Genomic DNA, 22,848 nt, shown 5'->3' with positions numbered 1-22,848 from the left:
CCTAATTGTTGAGAGCCACGTTGCTGTGGGTTTGGATTCACATATTGGACAGACCAGGCAAGGATGGCATATTTCTTTTCCATAAAGCATTTTGATGAATGAGATGGAGTTTTTCTCGGCAATGCATAATGGTTTCTTCATCCCAGAATTCTATTGAATTCAAGTTCTACCGTCTGCCGTGGCAGGGTTTGAACCGGCTCCCCAGAACATCACCTGGATCTATTAATTTGAACTGGGTCCCCAGGATGTCAACTGGGCCATCACCTCCCAGATGTGATTGGAATCAGATATTTGTGGCTTTGACATATGTCCTTGAGAGGTCTCCAAACGTTTAGAATATAAAATTAAGGAATACTTGCTGAAGTAAGGCTGAGAGGTGGCTGATGGATTTTAGGTTAGGTAAATGTGAGCTGTTGCCTTTTGGTAAGGCAAGCCAGGGCAGGATTTGTACAGTTAATGGTAGGGCCCCGGGAAGTGTTGACAAACCAAGACTCAGGTGTGCAAGTGCACAGTTGCTTGAAAATGGAGTCGCAGGTAGGAAGGGTGGTGAAGGAGGTATTTAGCATGCTTGCTTTCATTGGTCAGAACATCAGAGTATAGGAGTTGAAACATCATGTTGTGGGTGTACAGGACATTGGTGAAACCACTTTTAGAATACCACATACAATTCTGTTCATCCTTTCATAGGAAGGATGATGTTAAACTTGAGGGTGCAGAAAAGATTTTCAAGGATGTTGCTGGGACTGGATAATATTTTCATGTAGAGGGTGATACCTGTATGCAACAAGCTGCTAGAGGAAGTGGTGGAGGTAGGTCCAGTTACAAGATTTCAAAGGCTTATGGATGGGTATATGAAATGAAAGGTTTAGAGCAATGTGGGCCAAATGCTGGCAAATGGGCTTTGGCTAGATTGGGATGTTTGGTCATGGTGGACGAATTTGACCAACAGTTCTGTTTCCGTGCTGTATGACTATGATTGTATGACTCGACATATAAGAAATGAAGTTATGTGTTTTCACAGATAAATGCATGGAACCAAATAATTTTTGTGGATTTAATAAGTGCTACTTATTTTTGTTATAATCCCAAAAACATTATGCTGTGCTTCTGTCAAAAGCCTCACGTATTTTACATCACTGACTAGGTGTAGCTGATTGACCTTGTCTGTCTTGTCTTTTTAAACTCTCCAGTTCATTGGTTGATTAAAGACTTCTGGCAAGCCAGGGCAGGATTTGTATAGGCATGAGATGTTCATTTAATTACTAAGGCAGTTTAGCAAACTTTACTGTCTACATTTCTTCTCAAAAACAAATGTACTTGCAATATATTTTTCATTTTCTGATTTTGTGAATGAACTCTTTTAAACATCGAGTTTTAATGGTTACTCATGTTTCCAAGATCTCTGGGAACTGACACAAAAAATCCAAAAACCTCTCTTCCATTTTTATGCTTGTATAATTCTTAGATTGGAGCTGCGATATTCCAGCTCGTCCACTAAAGAGAATAATCTAATATTTGTAAACTTATCAAATCTTTCTTAATCTTGAAACCTCTGACCATCCATTTTTCTTTTCAAATTGGAGTGAAAAATATCTCTAACTTGTCAATTCACTTTCTTCACAATTGTTCATGACTATGACTCCTTAGCTGTGGTATTATCTTAATGAATCAGTACATCTTTTCTCATTGATTTTATTTTTAATCCTTTAGTGGCTTCCTACAGTGCTGGAACAATAGTAAGGCACAAAGAATGAGCATTGTTTTCAGGCAGATCGTATGTGACGATAACTTGTAAGAGCAAAATTAGGCCATTCAACCATTTGAGTCTGCTCCACGATTTAGATGATGGCTGATATGTTTCTCATTCTCCTGCATTCTCTCTGGAATCCTTGCTATCCTTACCAATCAAGATCCTTTTATCTCTGTCTTAAATACACTCCATACCTGCTCTCCACATCCCTTTGTGGAAATGAGTTCCATAGATTCATCACCCTTTGGCTGAAGAAATTCTCATCTCAATTCTAAATGGTGACCCCTTCACTTTTGAGGCTGTGTTCTCAGGTCCTCATCTCTCCTACTAGTGAGACACCTTCTCCAGGTCCATTCTCTCCAGACATCTAACTCTGGGTTGAGAGTGTGTTGCTGGAAAAGCACAGCAGGTCAAGCAGCATTCAAGGAGCAGGAGAATTGACGTTTCAGGTATAAGCCCTTCATCATGGAAGCAGTCCTCACTTTCTAATAGACTTCTTCTAATTCTGAAAATTTCACTGAGATCACCCCCCCCCCCCCCCTTCCCCCATTTCATCCTTTAAACTCCATTGACTACATTTCCAGAGTTCTAAACTCTTAACAGATCCATCGGGCACAGCTTCCCCATGACATGGCTGTGCTTGCTTAGTCTTATTTTACCGTGGTTGACTGTATCAGCACCACCTTGTGTTTCCATAAGGAGGTGGGACAGTGCATTAACTTGGCTAACACCTTCCACCCTGACCTTAAGTTCACCTGGACCATGTCTGACATCTCCCTCCCCTTTCTGGACCCCTCTGTCTCACCTCCGGTGACCGACTCAACACTGATATCTATTTCAAACCCACCAATTCTCACAGGTACCTGAACTACACTCCCCCCTCCCCCCCGACCTTCAATTTGGCACTGCAATCTTGACCTGCCCCACCTGTCCATCTTCCTTCCCACCTCTCCGCTACACCCTCCGCACTGACCTATTGCAATTACTCCTGCCTGCATCCACTTATCAGCTTCTCAGCTACCTTCCACCTCCACCCCCACCTTATCCCTACCCCCTATGATATCTGTCAGCACCCCGCTTCTCCCCTTGCCTCCCCAGCCAGTCTCCCTCCCCTGCTTTTGAAGGTCTGTCCTACTCCTCGGATGCTGCCTGACTGGCTGTGGCTACGCTTTTCCAGTGCTACACTTCTCAACTGTGACTCTCCAGTATCTACACTCCTCACTTTCTCCTATTTTACCATGTACTTCCAAGTTATCATTATCAATGGCCCCTCGCAGACAAGTATAACACTTTTGCTCTCTGGGTGAGTCTGTAAGTTCATAAGATAAGGCTATACAAACCAAATGGCTACCGCAGGCTGTATTACATTTGGGGCAAATAGTGATTACAGGAAGGGATGGTTGGGGCATTGCTGTGGCAGTGTTCCTTTCACTGTTTTTGCTTGGCTTCCATTTTTTTCCCAATGACAACTCTTGAGGTGCTCGACCCATTCCTGGATACTCCTACTCCACTTTTGATTTTGTTATGTGTATTTTACAGAGACAATTACAGTGAAAAGCTTCCACTGTCGCTGTCATTCCAGCACCATTTTGAGTAATTTAAAAAAAGCTTAAAGACCATCCTTAATCCTACCACTACTGCATCATTATCACCAGTGCCAGACCCAATCAGCACTGAAGTCCCCATTCCTCATGCGCCATCTTTCAGCTGGACCTTCCTAGTTAACGTTGCCTTCACCAATTGTAGCAGCTGTTGCCAGGTCCTGCTGTTCGCTCCTCCACCAGCCACCTCGCCACTATCTGTCAGGGTCCCACTCCAGGCTCACCAGCACTGTCACATTCCAGCGACCAATGAAGTTGCCTGCCTGTCTGTTGGCTGTGACTTCACAGTTCAATTTTCATCTACTTTGCCTTTACCCATATGTCTTCAGCAACTGCAGTGGTTTGCTTCTCCTCTGGTTGCCTTACCTTGCTTCTGATTGCCTTCCCTGAAGCCCAGTCTTCACTTGAACTTGCACTTAAACCTCTAGCAGCACTTCAATCGAAATACAGCCCTTCTCAAGATAGCTGCTCTGCTATAGCTTGTCTCCCTTTTATTCACTCCTGGGTGACCAGTGACTGAGAGAGCACCTCCCAGAATCCTCCTCAGTTGCTTCTCAGCAACCACTTCTCTAGGATAATCTTGGGCCAGTGATTCCCAGGGGTCTGAGGGAATGTTGCACCTTGCCAGGAGGCCTTGCAAGGATCACTGCAGCAGTTCCCTCTGTCCATCTGGGACTTTTCCTGCCATTTCAAACTGGGAGTACAACACCTGCTTGGGGAGTCTCATCCCCAAGATTGACTTCCAAGTACTCCGCAATATCATCTTTAATATCTAAAATCTTCATCACTGACTCAGGTCAGGTTAACTGACCTACGGTTTCCTGTCTTTTGCCTCCCTCTCTTAAACAGAAGTGTTCTATTAACCATTTTCCAGTCCTCTGAGAGCCTCCTTTTTGAGTCTAGCGATTCCTGAAACATAACCATCAATGTCTCCACAATCCCATTGTTTTTCTCCTTCACATCTCCAGGGTGTAGCCCATGCCTTTCAGGTGATTTCATCCACCTTCAGACCTTCCAACTTCCCCAACACCACCACCTTCATGATGACCACTGCACTCGCCTCTGCCCCGACACACTCGATATGCCGCTAGTGTCTTCCATTGTGAAAACTAATGCAGAGTACTTTATTCTATTCCTCCACCATCTTTGATGTCCCCCATTACTTCTCCAGCCTTGTTTTCCAGTGGTCCAATGTCCACTCATACCCCTCTTTCACTTTTTAGGTATCTTAACAAAAAAACTCTTGCAGTCATCTTTTAAGCTACGAGCTAGCTTACACTCATTTCATCTTGCGAAGGATTGTTTTTAATTATCCTCTGGTTTTTAAAGGCTTCCCAGGCTTCTGGCTTCCCACTAGTCTTGACTAATCATATGCTTTTTCTTCTGCTTTATGCTGTCCCTAACTTCCCTTGTCAATTATGTTTGCCTCATCTTTCCCTTAGTATGTTTCTTTGGCATGAATTACTGCTAAAACTACTGAATTATTCCCAGAACTCCTACCATTGCTACTCCACTGCCTTTCCTGCTAGGCTCCCCTTCCAATCAATTCTGGCCAGCCCTTCACTCATATAGAACATAGAACAATACAGCGCTGAACATGCCCTTCGGCCCTCTATGTTGCGCTGATCTGTGAAGTATTCTCAGCTCATCCCCCTACACTATCCCATCATCGTCCACTTGCTGCCTATGACATCTGTCTTAAATCTATCACCACTCAAGTTGTAGTTATGCCCCCTTGTACAAACTAGGAAAAAGACTTTCACTGTCTACCCTATCTAATCCTCTGATCATCTTGTATGTCTCTATCAAATCCTCTCTTAGCCTTCTTTTCAATGCAAACAGACCCAAGTCTTTCAGCCTTTCCTCCATAAGACCTTCCCTCCAGACCAGGCAACATCCTGGTAAATCTCCCCTGCACATTTTCCAGTGCTTCCATATCCTTCCCAAAATATGGCTACCAGAACTGTATTCCAAGTGTGGCTGCACTAGTATTTTGTATAGTTGTAGCATGATATTGCGGCTCCGGAACTCAATCTCTCTAACTCACTGTATGTCTTCTTAACAGCACTATTAACCTGCGTGGCAACTTTCCGGGATCTAGGTACATGGACTCCAAGATCCCTCTGCACATCCATCTACCAAGAATCTTTCCATTGACCCAGTACTCTGCCTTCCTGCTATTCTTCCCAAAATGCATCACCTCACATTTAGCCACATTGAACTCCATTTGCCACCTCTCGGCCCAACTCTGCAGTTTATCCAAGTTCTTGTGGTTCTGTTCGTCGAGCTGGGAGTTTTTCTTGCAAACGTTTCGTCCCCTTTCTAGGTGACATCTTCAGTGCTTGGGAGCCTCCTGTGAAGCGCTTCTGTGCTGATTCCTCCGGCATTTATACAGGTTTGAATCTGCCGCTTCCGGTTGTCAGTAGCTGTCCGCTGCAGTGGCCGCTATATAGAGTCTATGTCAATGTGTCTGTTAATCGAATTTGTGGATGAAGTTATGCCCCCTTGTACAAGCTAACGTCCTTGCATGGGATTCTTTTTGTGCAAGGACTGCACTAAACACTACATAGGACAAACAAGAAGACAGCTAACAACCTGCACCCATGAACACCAACTGGCCACGAAACGACACGACCAGCTATCCCTAGTAGCCATACACTCAGATGACAAACAACATGAATTCGATTGGGACAACATCACCGTTATAGGACAGGCCAAACAGAGAACAGCCAGGGAATTCCTAGAAGCATGGCACTCTCACGAATTCAATTAACAGACACATCGACATAGACCCTATATACCGGCCACTGCAGCGGACAGCTACTGACAACCGGAAGCGGCAGATTCAAACCAGTATAAATGCTGGAAGAATCAGCACAGAAGCGCTTCACAGGATACTCCCAAGCACTGAAGATGTCACCTAGAAACGTTTGCATGGAAAAACTCCCAGCTCGGCGAACAGAACCACAACAACGAGCACCCGAGCTACAAATCTTCTCACAAACTTTATCCAAGTTCCCCCTGCAACCTGTAACATTCTTCTAAACTGTCCACTACACCACCAACTTTAGTATCATCTGCAAATTTACTAATCCATCCACCTATGCCTGCACCCAAGTCATTTATAAAAATGACAAACAGCATTGGTCCCAAAACAGATCCTTTTGGCACAGAACTAGTAACCGGACTCCAGGCTGAATATTTTTCAGAAAGCCAGTTTCTAATCCAAACTGCTAAATCACCCTTAATCCCATGCCTCTGCATTTTCTCCAACAGACTACCATCTGGAACCTCCATCAAAGACTTTACTGAAGTCCATGTATATCACGTCAACTGCCCTACCCTCCTCTTCATGCTTGCTCACCTTCTTAAAATAACTCAATGCCCTTGACAAAACCATGTTGACTATCTGAAATCAAATTGTTGCTTGCTAGATGATGATAAATCTTATCTCTCATAATCCTTTCCTAAAACAGAAGTAATGTTCACTGGTCTATAATGACTTGGGTCATCTCTACTGCCCTTCTTGAACAAGGTCACAATATTTTGTAATCCTCCAGTCTTCTGGTACTAAACGTGTAGACAATGACGACTCAAATATCAAAGCCAAAGGCTCTGCTGTCTCCTCCCTAGCTTTCCAGAGAATCCTCAGGTAAATCCCATCCGGTCCAGGGGACATGTCTACTTTCATCCTTCTAGAACTGATAAAACATGTTCGTAACTAACCTCGATCTTTTCTAGTCTGATATCTCTTACCTCATTCATCTCCTCTACAATATTCTCCTTTTTCCTGAGTGAAAACTGATGAGTAATGTTCATTTAGCACCTCTCCGATCTCCACAGGGTCCACACTCAACTTCCCACTTCTGTCTTTGGCCTACCCTATTCCTACCCTAGTCATCCTTTTACTCCTCACATACCTACAGAAAGCTTCAGGGTTCTCCTTTATTCTATTTGCTAAAGACTGCTCGTGTCCTCTCTTTGCTCTTCTTAACTCTCTCTTTAAATCCTTCCTAGCTGGTCTGTAACTCTCCATCACGTCATCGGAACCATCTTGCCTCATCAATACATAAGTCTCCCTCTTCTGCTTAACAAGAGATGCAATTTTTGTAGTAAACCACAGTTCCCTTGCCTCGTCACTACTTCCCTGTCTGTCAGGAACATACCTATCGAGGACATGCAATATCTCTTCCTTAAACCAGCTCCACATTTCCATTGTCTGCATCCCCTGCATTTTGCTACCCCATTCTATGCATCTTAATTCTTGCCTAATCGCATTATAATTGCCCTTGCCCCATCGATAACTCTTGATCTGTGGCATGTACCTATCCCTTTCCATCGCTAAACTAAACGTAACTAAGTTATGGTCACTCTCTCCAAAGTGCTCACCTACAACTAAATCAAACACCTGGCCTGTTCATTACCAAGCACCAGATCACCAGATCCAGTATGGCTTCCCCTCTTGTTGGCCCTTTGACATACTGTCAGGAAACCCTCCTGTATACATTGGACAAAAACTGACGTACTAGAGTTATAGCATTTCCGGTCAATGTTGGGGAAGTTAAAGTCCCCCATAATGACCACCCTGTTCCTTTCGCTTCTACCCAGAATAATTTTGCCAATCCTCTCTCCCACCTCCCTGGAACTCTGCGGAAGCCTATAAAAAGCCTCCAAGCAGTGTGGCCTCTCCTCTCTCGTTTCTACTTCAGCCCAGCCTAACAAGGCCACACCTCCCCCTCTTTCACCACCTTGCCTGTTCTTAATGAAAGATCTAAACCCTGGAACATGCAACATCCATTCTTCACCCTGCTCTATCCATGTCTCCAAAATGGCCACAACATTGAAGTCCCAAGTATCTATCCATGCTGCAAGCTCACCTACCTTATTTCGGAAACTTCTGGCCTTGAAGTAGACACGCTTCAAACCAGCTTGCTGTCTACCAGCGCATTCCTGTGACCGTGAAATCCTGTCTCTGTCCTCTCTACTCTCATCTTCCTGTGCACTGCAATTACGTCTCAGGTTCCCGTCCCCCTGCTGAGCTAGTTTAAACCCACCTGAATAACACCAGCAAATTTCCCACCCGGGATATTAGTACCCCTCTGGTTCAAATGAAGACTGTCCTGCTTGTAGAGGTCCCACCTTCCCCAGAATGAGCCCCAATTATCCAAGTATCTGAAAACCTCCCTCCTGCACCATCCTTGCAGCCACGTGTTCAGCTGATCTCTGTCCCTATTCCTTGCTTCGCTATCACATGGCCACAAACTAGAGATAGCAGCTCTTTGTTTCTAGGTCTCAGCTTCCACCTGAGCTCCCTAAAATTCTGCCTTAATCTCTATCCTTCTTTCTACCTATGTTGTTGGTACCTACATGGACCACGACTTGAGGCTGGTCACCCTCTCCCTTCAGGACCCTAAAGAAAACACCTGACTTTTATATAGCTGGATGGAAATAAAAAGAAGTCCCTCCTTTCCCTGAAACCTCTGCTCTCTGATTTCAAATCAGTGACTCACCGCACCCGACAGGCCCCTGGTCCAAGCTCCTGCCCTTCGAGTTGCTGCTGCCGCTGAGAAACAGAAATCTTTACAGTTGTCTAGTCCTGTTTATTTTTAAAAGCAAAATACTCTTCTGATGCTAAAAATCTGAAGAAAAATTAGAAATTACTTGAAACAACCATCATGTCTGACAACATCTATGGAGAGAGAAACTGAGTCCTAACTTCAAATCTGGGATCTTTCACCTGAGTTTTGACCTTGTTATTTCGGCTGGAAGAGGTTTGGGTTAATCCACAGTTTTAGTAAAATAGACTTGCGATCACTGATTACTATTTACCTGTTGAGTTCAAATGTGGTGTGAATAATTCAACACTTGTCTGCTGTATCTAATTGAGTAATGGTCCATCTCTTGAAAAGGTTGATCCCCAATATCTGGCCGAAGTCATTTATTTCTCATGTACCTGACCAATAAATTGATCGAGTTTTGCTAAAAAGTCCAAGCTCTTCTAATTGTCCCAAGTCAGTCAAGTCAAACTCTTCTTGGTGTTTGAATCATGCCTGCATGTATCAATATGTGATGTCAAATACTTCTTGCTACTTCGGTGCCAAATTTAGGGATGGGGTTGGCAAAACAGTCTCTGATCTGGCTGCTCCGTGATGGTGAGGCAATGGGAGAAGGTGAATTTCAACCTCTATGATTATGTAAATGTAGGCACCCTACTTTCTGACAAAAGGAATGAGTCTTTTGCACGAATACCTGCAGCAGTTTTTTTCATTTAGACAGCTGCGGGTCTGGCAAACTGGCAAGTTAAATTCCAGTGAAGCAAGCAAAGAGCGATAGCTTCTACTCTTGTGCATCACTGCTTTTGTAAATAATTGTATCATTTATGGCAACTAATCATAAGTCACTAATCAGTAATACCTTGTTAAAAATCTGTTTTGAAAACAATGTAGTTGCCATATTTGTAATTTAAAAAGAAATTCAGCATGGATCTGAGTCAGTTTGGTGATACTTGCATTGTAGATTGCTATTAAACATTAGTTCACCAGCTGCAAATATGTTTTTTTTGCCAGCATTGCTGACTGCTGCATAGTTTCGGGTGGGGGGTGGGGTGGTGTTGAGGGAGAAACAGAGAAAAGAGCACCAAATGGGAAATGAACTCATCCTCGGTTGTAAATTTGTAAACTGGCAGAAGCAGTAATCTGTAATGGAGCACAAAGGGGGAAATAAGTCATGGCACAGGTCCCACTTAAACTCTGTTTTCACAAAATTCAATGCAAAATAAATGGGCATTCTGTCCTGATGTTCTCATGTCGAGTAATGCTGACTCAGGAGCTGATTTGCTAATAAAGTACCAAACTGTGCCACCATAAATGGTAATGAAGCAATGAAAGTGACAGAATCTGATTCATTGAAGCTAGTCACTAATTGACTTTTTATGGTATTGACTCATTTTAAAGCTAACTTTAGGAAACCAGTCTCATGAGTCATACAAGATGTACTGTATTAGGTTGAGAAAGCATTGATTTTTTTTTTAACGTATATATGAGCCAGCAATGTTGGGATTGTTTTCTGCAAATTTCATGCCACACTGATGGTATGAATGCAAAATATTACATGAACAAGGGGCAGGGTGCAGGAAAAAGGAAACGTGAAGCAAAATGATATGACAAGCAAGGAAAGGTGTGCGGACATGATATTCACTGAGAAGTTCATTGACCTTTAAGTAAATTGGGGAGCTGGCTTTGGTTGCTGAGTATGACTATATGCTGTGGTAATTCTCTTGCTAGAAATATTTAGAATGAAGAATTTTCTAGTTATTTTTACTGAATGTAGGCAATACTTTCTTTGCAATGTTCACTAAAATGTGTGAAGACTTTTTTTTTGCTGGATTCTTGTGATAAAGGCAGAAATCATTAATTAGTGAGATCAAAATAGCTAACTGCAAATGCTTCACAGATTTGGTTTTATTGAAGCTAAATTTGTATCTGAAGTTGTCATGTGGCCCTGTTATTTTCATCTCTTGATTATTCATGTTGACAAGTATTACTGGTTTCTATCCAATTAAAAATTAACTATAACATAATACAGACCTATTTTGGTGTGTTAAGATGAAGTGGCACATCTTGTTTCTGGTTAAATCTTGAGCTGGCAATTTTGGATGTAAAAGGAAGCTAAAGATTGTATAAAGGTAAGCTGAATTAAAGTATGCAGAGCAATTGTATATCTTTCCTGAATTAGTACAGAATTATACTTGTAAAACTCATGTTTTTGGACTGAGTGGTATTTGTTTTAGCTGAACAGGCAGGAAGAGTGACTTAGTATTTATAAAACACCTTTTGCAATCTCCACACGTCCCAAAGGGCTTCACAGCCAATGAAGTACTTTTGAAAAGAAGTTGCTTTTATGATGTGAAAAATGAAGCATGCAATTTGTGCCCAGCAAGCTCACGCTCAAAGCAATGTAAGAAGGGCCAGATAATCCCTATTTGTGATGTTGATTGTGGGATAACTCCCCTGCTGTTAGATGTGCTGCTGAGGGCTCTTTTTCATTCGTCCAAATAGGCAGGTGGGGGCTCAGTTTAACTTCCCATTTGAAAGACTGCACTGCAGCACTCACTTAACTGCACTAGAAAGAGAATCCGCTTATTTTGTGCCCAGGTCCTGGTTTAAACTCCACTTGGCATTCTTGCCTGGAGTCAAAATACTACAACAAATGATGCAATTCAACATTTTGAATCGTCAAAAGAAAATGTACCTCAACCGCAGTCTCCCTGATGATGTGGAGATGCCAGTGTTGGACTGGGATGGACAAAATCAGAAGTCGCATGGCACCAGGTTACAGTATGGCAGGTTTATTTGAAATCGCAAGTTTTCGGAGCATAAACCTGACGAACGGGCTATACTCCGAAAGCTTGAGGTTTCAAATAAATGTGTTGGACTGCAACCTGGTGTTGAGTGACCTGATCTCTTCCAAGGAGACTAATCTGTCTTTGCTGCAAGATATTACTGCATTTGTGAGTAATTGTAGAAACCCAGAATTGTTAGGATGCAGAGGAGGTCATTCAGTCCACTGTGCTTGCAGTAGTCCTCCAAATCAGCATTTAGACTTAGTGGCATTCTCCTGCTTTATGCACATAACCTTACTCATTGTTTCTGTTCAAATGATCATCTAATGGCCTCTTGAATACCTTGACTTCAACCTACCTTCATTACAATTACAATTCCAGTCAGGGTATTCCAGATCCTAAATACTCTGAGTGAAAAAAGTTTTTTTTCACATCCCATTTTCTGCTTTTGCAGTTACATTAAAACTATGGTGTCTCAATTTTGAACTTTCTACAAGTGAAAACAGTTTCTCCCAATACACTCTGTTCAGAACTCTTTTTGAAAACTTCAATCACATTTCGTCTGCTCTCTAGGGAAAACAGTCCTAACTACTTGATCTGTCTTCATAATTGAAATTGCCTCTGCATGGAACCATTGTCAGAAAGCTAAGTGTTACTTTATTTTCCATAACTATTTGTGTGAAATTGCTAGATCTCTGCTTTGCCTTGTGTTTATTTGATTTTTATCTTACAATTTTAATGGTATTCCAAGAAATTACTGTTAGTGTTCCATGTCAACCATTGTGAATCTTTGCCCTTTCTTTCCCTAGAATGATTCTATTCTGTTAGGATTATTTGTGATTTGAACAACTTAGTCAGCTACTTGATGGGTTTTAGTTAATCACCTAACGTTGAACTGGAGTTGCGTGGACCAGACAAGGCTTAAAAATATCCCTGTTGGACAGTAGTGTGCTAGATAGTTCAGGGAAGCTGGGCAGTGTTTATAATTATTTTCCAGTTGCAAGCTCATATGTGGCCAAACATGTTGAATTTCAAACTTACAACTTACTGAAGTGGGGTTTGAACTCCTTGCATGAGTTCTGAGTCCTATATCATTGTCACTATGCTCTGATACCTTGTTTTCTTGGACATTTTAGTTTGATTTCTTCATGTCTCCAATCTCATGTTCTCTTATACCTTCTACTGAATCTGCAAACAACATGACATAGAAATTATTTACTGTTTTAATATTTTTGCTGATTGTGATAATTTAAAGATGCACACTCAAACATTACATGTGCTTTGTCCAAAACTAATTTTTGCAATGTTATGTTGATAACTTGTAAGGATTCAAATAAATGCTTTTTTGTAGGATTTTAAATTTAAACTACCCTATTTAATGTGATTTGGAGATGCCAGTGTTGGACTGGGGTGGACAAAATTAAAAATCACACAATACCAGGTTATAGTCCAACAGATTTATTTGGAAGTGCTAGCTTTTGGAGTGCTGCTCCTTCATCAGGTGGTTTGACAGCCACCTGATGGAGTGGCGCTCCGAAAGCTAGTGGTTCCAATTAAACCTGTTGGACTATAACCTGGTATTGTGATTTTTAACTATTAATGTGGAATTTGAACCTGATAATATAGGAGTTACAAACCATCCTTTAGACCCTCCATCTTTGGAATAACTTTTTTTTTGTGTTGTGAACTGATGCAGTATAATACTTCTAAATGAACTCCTCTCCTTCCCTTTGACAAGATGGTTTGCCCAGTTCCAAAAACAAAATATTGCAGGTGCAGTCGTGGAATGGCAGTCATTCCGGCAGTAACTTTGGAGAGAGAAACAGAGTTAATGTTTACACCTTTTGCCAATGGAGGTATTTAAAATTAACAAGGGCTTGATAGAGTAGATAAGGAGAAACTGTTTTTAATGTTCTGAATCCAGACAACAAAAACTTGAGACAATTGGGAAATGAGATGTTACTTTAAATGCTGCAAATTTGTTTGAATCTGGAATGCACTGCTTGAAATGACGATGGAAGCTGATTTAGTGGCATTTTGGATATATACTTGCAGAGGAAATTTTGCAGGGTTGTGGGAAATTAATGAGAGGTAGGACTAATCGGATAACCCTGAGTACAAGCATGTTGATCAAAACAATGCTACTGCCCCATAAGATTCAAATAACCATGTTTAAAAGTAAAATTAAGAGGTTTTTAAGCCCCCAATTTAATACTGCCTTTTCATGTTTAAAATAGTGTAAATGATTTCATTAATGTTACAGTACTGCTTTGTCACTGAATAGTTCAAATTATTGGCACATTTCCTGCACTGAGCTTGCTGTCTAACATGACACATGACTGCTGTAGACTTGCGTGTGTTGGAATATTTAGTCAGACCACATACGGTATTTGCATTAATAGAGAAAAGGCTCAGTGGTATTAATCCTCGTTGATAGGTGGGTACATTGGCTACTGTGACGGCTGTAAGTTTTAACAAGGTTTAATGTAACGACCTGTAGTTTTAATGGGCTGAATACTTGAAATGATTGAAATGTTTTAGCATTGTGAATGGCTCTATTGACTAAACTGCAGTAGGAGCTCTTGGGTACATACATAATTCAAAACGATCTCTGTTTCCCAGGCATTGCTCAACGGTGAGACAAAGCATACTGCTTACTGCCATCTTTGCAATGAGTCATCAAAGCTTGTACCAAAGCAAAACTTCACTTTAGCAACAAGATAACAGTACTGTGTTTGGAAGTCTCGTTTCTAAGCTGGCGGGCATTTAGGGCCGTCAGTCAAAAGCTCCATTCATTCAAGTGTGTAGCCTGAATGTTAATCGCTGTCCTCCCTGTTAATTTACATTCAGTGCACAGCACTACAAGGAGCTGACTTGGATAGTCTGAGCTGTCTAAAGCAGTGATTTGATCCTGTTTTTAAAAATCAGGTAATTTGTGCTGACATTCTTCAGTGGCTATAGTTTGAAAACAACTGTACAGAATTTTAAAGTTTTTGCTTGTGATTCTGGTTGCTTTTCTTTGGGATGTGGAAATAGAACGAGCTCTGACCTGTTGATTTTTTTTGTTGTTTCTTCCTCCCCAACCCTTTTATATTTTGTTTGCAGCTGTGCTTCGATGTTGTCACCCTAATTCTTGCAAGGACCAGCACTTCAACTTAACCATGGCACAGATCCTCCATCTCGAGATTCCAAATTTTGGGAACAATGTCCTGGGATGCCTCAACGAACAGCGGTTAATGGGGTTGTTTTGCGATGTCTCTATCGTTGTCAAAGGTCAATCCTTCAAGGCGCACCGTGCTGTGCTGGCTGCCAATAGCCTTTATTTCCGGGACTTATTCAGTGGCAACAGCAAAAGTGCATTTGAGTTGCCCGCCATGGTGCCACCTGCCTGCTTTCAGCAGATCCTTTCCTTTTGTTACACTGGCAAGCTTACCATGGCAGCTAGTGAGCAGCTGGTGGTGATGTATACAGCAGGCTTCCTGCAAATACAACGTATTGTTGAGAAAGGAACTGAACTGATGTTCAAAGTGAGCTCCCCGCACTGTGACTCTCAGACCACCTCCATTGAAGACACTGGTTCTGAACCACAGAGTCCTTGTCCCCTACAGCCACCTGCCACTCCAACAGTTGTCTCTCCAGCTTTGCCCATTCCGTTGCTTTCTCGAGTGAAGAGTGAACACTGTGAGCAAGATCTGACAGCGCCTGGCATTCATACACTTGCAACAAAGCGCTCACTGGATGCCAACCTGCGTGAAAGTGCCAGTCACCTAAACTGTGCAACACCTTTGAAGTTGCCCAGAGTTTCCTATTCTGGATCCTGGGGAACCACATCTTATGTGCAGCCGGTAACCTATGTTCAAGCAGAGCGCACAAGCCCAGGTGGAAGCAGCAATCAGACTACAGACAGTCCAACCTCCTACCATAATGAGGAAGAGGATGATGATGATGAAGCATATGAGACAATGGGAGAAGATCAGTATGGACAGATGTACATCAAGGCATCAACAGGATATCCTGGTAAGAGATCCTGACTTGTGTGTCTATCTATTGCTAATTGACACTTTTTCTTTTGGCTATTGGTACATTCTCTGTATCTTCAGCCTTTCTTCCCTGAATTTGATTTCAGCCATTTCACAGAAGTGAAAGGTTGAGAATGGAGTGCTAGCAGCAGAGACATCTGCAGGTCTGAGGGATACAGGTGAGAGGAAAAGGAGCTGCAAGTGATCTTTGGGTCATAGTATGTATACTACTCCTTCAAGTAATTGCCCATTTAAAAGGATGATTGTGTAAAGAATATGATCTTCTCCAAATTAGACTGTTTTATTATGATTGGGGAAGCTCCCAGATTTAATATAGAGCAGTTTATATGTCAGGAAGCAGATAAGTATGGAATCTGCTCTTTAAAATGGATATCATATCTGACCCAAACATCCATATTTCCATTATTTCAATAACAGTATATGGAAATAATTAAATCAATTAAGGACTTGCACAATAGCAAGAACACGATGCATGTTATTACTTAAACATGGATTTATAAGAGTTTTGTAAGAGTATAAGAGAATGATTCACCTCAATTTGTGATTTTTATAGGCAGATGCAATAGTACATACATAGTGTAATAGTTTCTAATTATTTTCAAAAACCATGACATGAAAGATGCAGTTGTTAGATTGAAAACACTACAAATCTAGGATAAAGCATACAACCAAACAAGAAGCTAGTCTAAGAGACAAAAGCAGAAACAGAAACTGCAGTTAGCAACAAATGAGAAAAGCAGTTAGGTTTTTAGACTCATGACCTTTAATCAGAACTGGCAAAAAGTCATCAACATGCAGTGTTAACTATGTATCTCTCTCCACAGATGTTGCCAGACCAAGTATTTCCCGTATCTTTTATTTTTGATTTCTAGTGCCTGCAGTATATTTATTTTGCATGTGTTAAAATGTAGCCAGGAAACAAAAAGACTATGGGAAGAAGTATTGATTTAAGATTTGATTCAGGTTGTAAGTTTGCTCGCTGAGCTGGCAGGTTTTTTTCCCAGACGTTTCATTACCGTGCTAGGTAACTTCATCAGTGAACTTCTGGTGAAACACTGGTGTTCTGTCTTGCTTTCTATTTTTGTGTGTATTGGTCTCTTAAGGTGGGTGATACCATTTCTGCTTTGTTTTTCCCTCAGACTTTGGTAAATGGGGTCCAATTCGATGTGTTTATTAATGGAGTTCCGGTTTGAATGCCAGGCCTCGAGGAATTTCCGTGCATGTCTCTGTTTAGCCTGTCCTAGGATGGATCTGTTGTCCCAGTCGAAGTGTTGTCCTCCTCAATCTGGATGTAAGGATGCTAGTGATAGTAGGTCATATCTTTTGGTGGCTGGTTAGAATTCATGTACCCTGGTGGCTAGTGTATTTTACCTGTCTGTCCGATGTAGTGTTTGTCACAGTCCTTGCATGGTAATTTGTAAATGACATCTGTTTTGCTGGTTGTTGGTATAGGGTCCTTTTTTTATGTTCATCAGTAGCTGTTTCAGTGTATTAGTAGGGCTACCATGATGCCAAGGGGTCTGAGTAGTCTGGTAGTCATCTCCGAGAGGTCTTTTTTTTTTGGTAGTATGGCTAGAGTTTCTGGGCGTGTTGTGCCTATTTGTTTGGGTTTGTTCATAAATAAGCAGACTGTGTTTATTGGGTACCTGTTCTTCTCAAATACACTGTATAGGTATTTTTCTTATACTTCCTGGGTGCTGCAGTGTGTAGTGGCCTGTTTGAATAATGTCCTGATGCAGCTCCATTTCGTCTACTTCTGCAGTTAAGTATCTGGTCTGTGTGTGTTGCTTTCTTGCAGATGCTAGTCTGCAATTCTCCATTGACTGCTTGTTCCAGTGTGACATCTTTGATGGGGAGTCTGTTCTTCTTCTCTTCCTGTGAAATTTATGCCAGTAAGGATGTTAATGATATTGTAGGTTTCCTTTTAATTTGTTCCATTTTGAGAGGTGTCATCCACTTAGTAGATCCAAAGTTTGAATTGGATCGTAGGGAGGGCTGTTCGTTCAAGTCTCTGCATTTACTGCTTTTGCTCAGAAGCTTGATATTGGTGATCCCATGGGTGTTCTGTTGATTTGATTTGTTTGTAGATCTTATCGTTGAAGGTGAAGTGGGTAGTGAGGCACAGGTCTACCAGCTTGAGGATGTTGTCCTTGCTGACAAAGTTGATGATGTCTGGTACTTGTGTCCTTGCTTCGTCTTTGGACAGGCTGATGTTAATTGATGTGAATAGGGCCGTTACATCAAAGGAGATAGCGGTTACGTCATCCGACTGAGCGCCACCTCCGAACAACTGCATTTCTTACATGAATGCCTCAGGAAATAGGTATTACCAAAATGTCTCAAGTACAAACCACTGCTCAACACCCCACAAGCCAGAAGAATATCAGAATAGAACAGCTGCAGAATGCTGAGAGAAATGATTAACGATACCCACAACCGACTCCACAAATACAATCTGGGAATTGCGGCCAAAAAAACTTTATACATCCATGCGACAGACCATGAATAAATGAAGCGTCAGCATCAAACAATGGCAGACCAAGAAAAAGAAAAAAAACTATCCCGACAAGAAGAACTGAATAAGCTCACAAAAGAACAACACAGACAATTCAGAAGCTTGTATTAAAAACATATCCACCGACCACCAACAGACATGGAAAAAACTATCCTAGTAAGAGGGATAAACTACAGCTACAGAGATGCGGACAAAAAGGACTTAGCAGCATTAGAATCAATCCTGAAAGGCCATGGACTCGCTGAAGAAACCCAGCAGACCATAAGACAGACAGTTGCACCAATACCAAGCTGGAAGAAGAAAGAGAATGCCTTCAACACACAGGAGAGGAAAGCCCAAGAAGGACTCAAAAGACAAAGCTTCTAATCCAACCTGCAGACAAAGGGTGCATGACTGTCATCCTAAACAGAACACAATACATTGAAAAGGCGAACTCACTGCTTGCAGATACTGACACTTACCAAAAGATGGCGATAGACCAGATTCCACAGCTAGCAAACTGTATCACAGCTACATTGAAGGAGCTTCATAAGTCTGGTGAAATTAACATGACAGATCTCCAAAAAATTAAACCTGATGGATCTAACACACCCTGCTTCTGTGGAATACCTAAGGCAAACAAACCAGAGGCCTCCCTGAGACCTATAGTCTCACTCCCCAGCATATTGGCTTACAGACTAGCAAAGGAACTCCACTGAAAATTGAAATACCTAGTACAATGTTTTCAAGAAAAATGGGTACCCAATCCACCAATTCCTCAAACTGACCCAAACAAAGAGAGAATGCAAGCAAAATCTATAGCCGCATTATTTTACATCAAAGACGTATCAGAAATGACTTCCAGATTTTACAGACCCTTTGGCATCATGGTGACTAATGAACCTAAAGGATCCATAAGATACTTCCAGTAAAACTAACGTCATTTACAAGATACCTAAGAACTGTTTAAGAAAAAAGCTACATCGGACAAACTACCAGTAAACTTGCCACCAGGGTATATGAACACCAACTAGCCACCAAAAGACATGACCAACTATCACTAGTTTCTATACATACACAACGGACGCCACTTTGACTGGTAAAGCATAACGGGCGAAACAAAGACACGCACGAGAATTCTTAGAGGCATGGTTTTCTAACCAGCACTCCAACAATTAACGCATGGGTTTAGATCCCATCTACTTTCCTGTGGGGGGGGGGGGCAAAGAAACTGGAAATGGCATCACCCACCTTAAGAAACCAAGACCTATAAATAGAGGGGCGGGACATATCACCAACATTTCACCAGAGACTCTCACTGATGATATTACCTTGTATGGTGACGAAAAGTCTGAAAATAAACCTTCCAGTTCAGTGAGCTAACTTATATACTTATCATTAACTTGAATTAGAAATTTTCTCAAAAATCGCTAACCTAGAAGACTTATGCCACTCATCCACTCCACCCAAGAATATCATCACATACACCAAGATAGAGGACAAAGTAATGATGTCCTTTGACGTAACAACCTTATTCACATCAATTAACATCAGTCCGGCCAAAGAAACACTGACCGCACTACTAGACGAACCAAGGACACACACACCAGACAGCACCAACTTCATCAACAAGGCCAACATCTTCAAGTTAGTAGGCCTGTGCCTCACTTCCCACTTCACCTTCAATGACAAGACTTACAAACAAATCAACAGAACATGTGTTTTTTAGCAGAAGCAGTAATGCAGAGACTTGAAAGAACAGCCCTCCCCAAAATGCAACCCGATGGAACGCTACGTGGATGACACTTTTGCCATCACACAACAGAACAAATTGGTTGAAACCTTCAATATCATTAACAAAATCCTTACTGGCATATATTTCACAAAGAGGAAGAGGGGAATAACAGACTCCCCTTTCTAGATATCACAATGGAAAGAACAATTAATGGAGAACTGCAGGCCAGGGTCTACAGAAAAGCAGCACACAGACCAGATACTTGGAAGCAATCATCCCAAAACCCACAAACTGAGCTGCATCAGGACGTTATTTAATCGAGCCACAGCACACTGCAGCACCCAGGAACAATGAGCAGCAGAAGAAAAATACGTATACAGTGTATTTGAGAAGAATGGGTACCTGAAACACAATCCATCAATTCTTAAACAACAAACCCAAACAAGTAGACAACATACCCAGAAATTCTAGCCACACTACCATATATCAAAGACCCCTCGGAAATGACTACCAGACTACTCTGCCCTCTTGGCATCGTGGTAGCCCACAAACTACCAACACACTGAAACAGCAATTGATGAACTTAAAAGACCCCATACCAACAACCAGCAAAATGAATGTCATTTACAAAATATCCCACAAGGACTGTAACAACACTGTCGGACAAACAGGCAGAAAACTAGCCACCAGGATACACAAACACCAACTAGCCACCAAAAGACATGACCACTATCATTAGTATCCTTACATACAGATGAAGAAGGACAGCACTTCGACTGGGACAAGACATCTATCCTTAGTCGGGCAAGCAGAGACACGCACGGGAATTCCTAGAGCCTGACATTCAAATCAGAACTTCACCAATAAACACATCGATTTGGACCCCATTTACCAATTCTGAGGGGGAAAAAAAAGCAGAAATGACATCACCTGCCTTAAGAGACCAAGGCGCACAAATAGAAAGCAAGCCAGAACACCAACGCTTCACCGGTGGCTCACTGGTGATATTACCTAGCATGGTGACGAAGTGTCTGAAAACAAACCTGCCGACTCAGTGAGCAAACTTACAACCTGAGCTAAACATCTCCTCAGCAATCGCAAACTAGGATTTGGTGTTTTTAACTGTAATGTTTTGTATTTTGAGCTTTTCTAAATTAACTATTCAGTTAAATTTGATAACCATACTGAGCATGGGCAAAGGAACTCAAGAATGTAGCTAAATATTTACCTGGAAAAAACATCTAAGGCAGCAGGTAAGAGAACACCACACCACCCAAGTTCTTCCCTATGCCACCCGTCATATTGCCTTGAAAATACTGTATATTGCCATTCTTCCAGTGTTGCTGGATCAAATTCCTGAAATTTCTCCTTAGCAGCTTTTGTTGGAGTAACTACAATGGTTCAAGAAGGCAGCTCCTCCACCCTCGAATATTTAAGGATCGGCAATAAATGCTGGCCCTGCCAGTGAAGTCCATATGCTTCAAATGAATTATGACAAAATGTTGTTTGGATTTACTAAAGTAGGGTGGGAGGAGACTTGCATGGAGCAGGTGCATCGGCATCAACCAGTTAGGCCAATTTTCCTGTTGTGTTGTAAATTCTGTGTAATATATTATTGGACAAAATTAGATGTAACGTTGAATAATGCTTTTTTTTAAAAAAAGTGTTAAATTTGCCAAAGGAGATTTGGAAAGGAATCTAGGATTAACAGATTGCTATTAATGTTCATTCTTTAGACCAAAACAATGGTCAAATTATTTTAATTCTTCCTCTGGAAGAATGTTGGCATTGATGACAAGGCTAGCTTTTATTGGCATACCCAATTGTCTTGGAGAAGATGGATTTATTGACAGTCATAGTTACCCCACAGAAGTTTTTCTGAACTGTATAATGCACTGAGCAGACAATACATTGAATGTTTTCAACTTTGACCATAACACAAATGTAAGATCTGGGTTGCAAAAAAGGATCTAGAAGCTTAAGATTGATCTCTAAAGTAAAGATATGAATTGAAAAACATTTAGAAAAGTAAGTTCTGCAGTCGAAAGTGTCAGGTTTTAGGGGGTATTGTGACTGAGTACCTCAAGCATTGGAGGAAAAATGTTTGCAAACCTAGGAACAGGACTAGGAATAGACCAGTTCAGCCCTTGCTTCTGTTCCAGTATTCAATGACGTCATGGCTAATCAACAATCAAATGCCATTTCCTGCCATTGCCGCATGTTCCTTAATGTCTTTTGGATAATAGAAATCTATTAATATCCCGTTTGACATTTGATCTAGTATCAATTTGCATTATCCAAAGAGAATTCTAAATTTTCACCAGCTTTTGTTTGCAGGAGTGTATTCTAAAAGTCTTGCTGTGAAGATGTCCCACAACTCAGGCCTAGACTCCTCAACCAGCACATTTAGTCTCTGTGCCTACTCTCTATCTGTTCCACTTAAATCAAATCACCACTTAACTTTCCAAAACCTGGTAAATACATTCCTGGTTTGTATATAGCTCCCCATCCAAATCGACCCTTGGACCCCAGGGCTTATTCTGGTAAATCTATGCTGTACATTCCAAGACCTATATATTTTTGCTGAGATGTATCTAGAACTACTCATCATACTCTAAGTGTGATCTAATCAGAATAGGCACCCTTTTAATGGCTTGTAGGTTGCTTGAAATTCACAGGTTGATATTATCTTCACTGAAGGTTACTCGACTGTATAGATGTTTCCAGCTTTTCATTTGTTCATAGGATTTGGGTGTCACTGCTAGCTCAATCAGCACATATTGAGTATTCCTAATTGCTGTTGCAGAACCAGCAGCATTTTTTTTGGAATAATTTAATTGTTTTGTCTTTTCTGTTCAATGTTGACATCTATTCCAGTTGTTACCAG

General features: G+C 41.5%; 1 protein-coding gene across 5 annotated transcripts in view; it reads left to right on the top strand.

Moving 5' to 3' along the window:
• The window catches only part of LOC132825915 (nucleus accumbens-associated protein 2-like), a 106,837-nt gene that overhangs the window by 48,082 nt on the left and 35,907 nt on the right, over window positions 1–22,848 (top strand). For 4 of the 5 annotated variants that reach the window (XM_060841540.1, XM_060841544.1, XM_060841539.1 and 1 more), the window contains one exon: window positions 14,798–15,709. In XM_060841540.1, the coding sequence (XP_060697523.1) occupies window positions 14,854–15,709 (856 nt within the window). In that variant the 5' untranslated portion in view covers window positions 14,798–14,853. Of the gene's footprint in view, window positions 1–14,595; window positions 14,621–14,797; window positions 15,710–22,848 lie in introns of those variants that run through there. The other variant, XM_060841542.1, reaches the window with a different exon arrangement.

The sequence above is a fragment of the Hemiscyllium ocellatum genome, chromosome 21 (assembly GCF_020745735.1).
Source record: "Hemiscyllium ocellatum isolate sHemOce1 chromosome 21, sHemOce1.pat.X.cur, whole genome shotgun sequence".
Taxonomy (NCBI): Eukaryota; Metazoa; Chordata; class Chondrichthyes; order Orectolobiformes; family Hemiscylliidae; genus Hemiscyllium; species Hemiscyllium ocellatum.
Note: the sequence above shows the minus strand (reverse complement) of the source record. Positions and strands in the feature narration are given on the sequence as shown.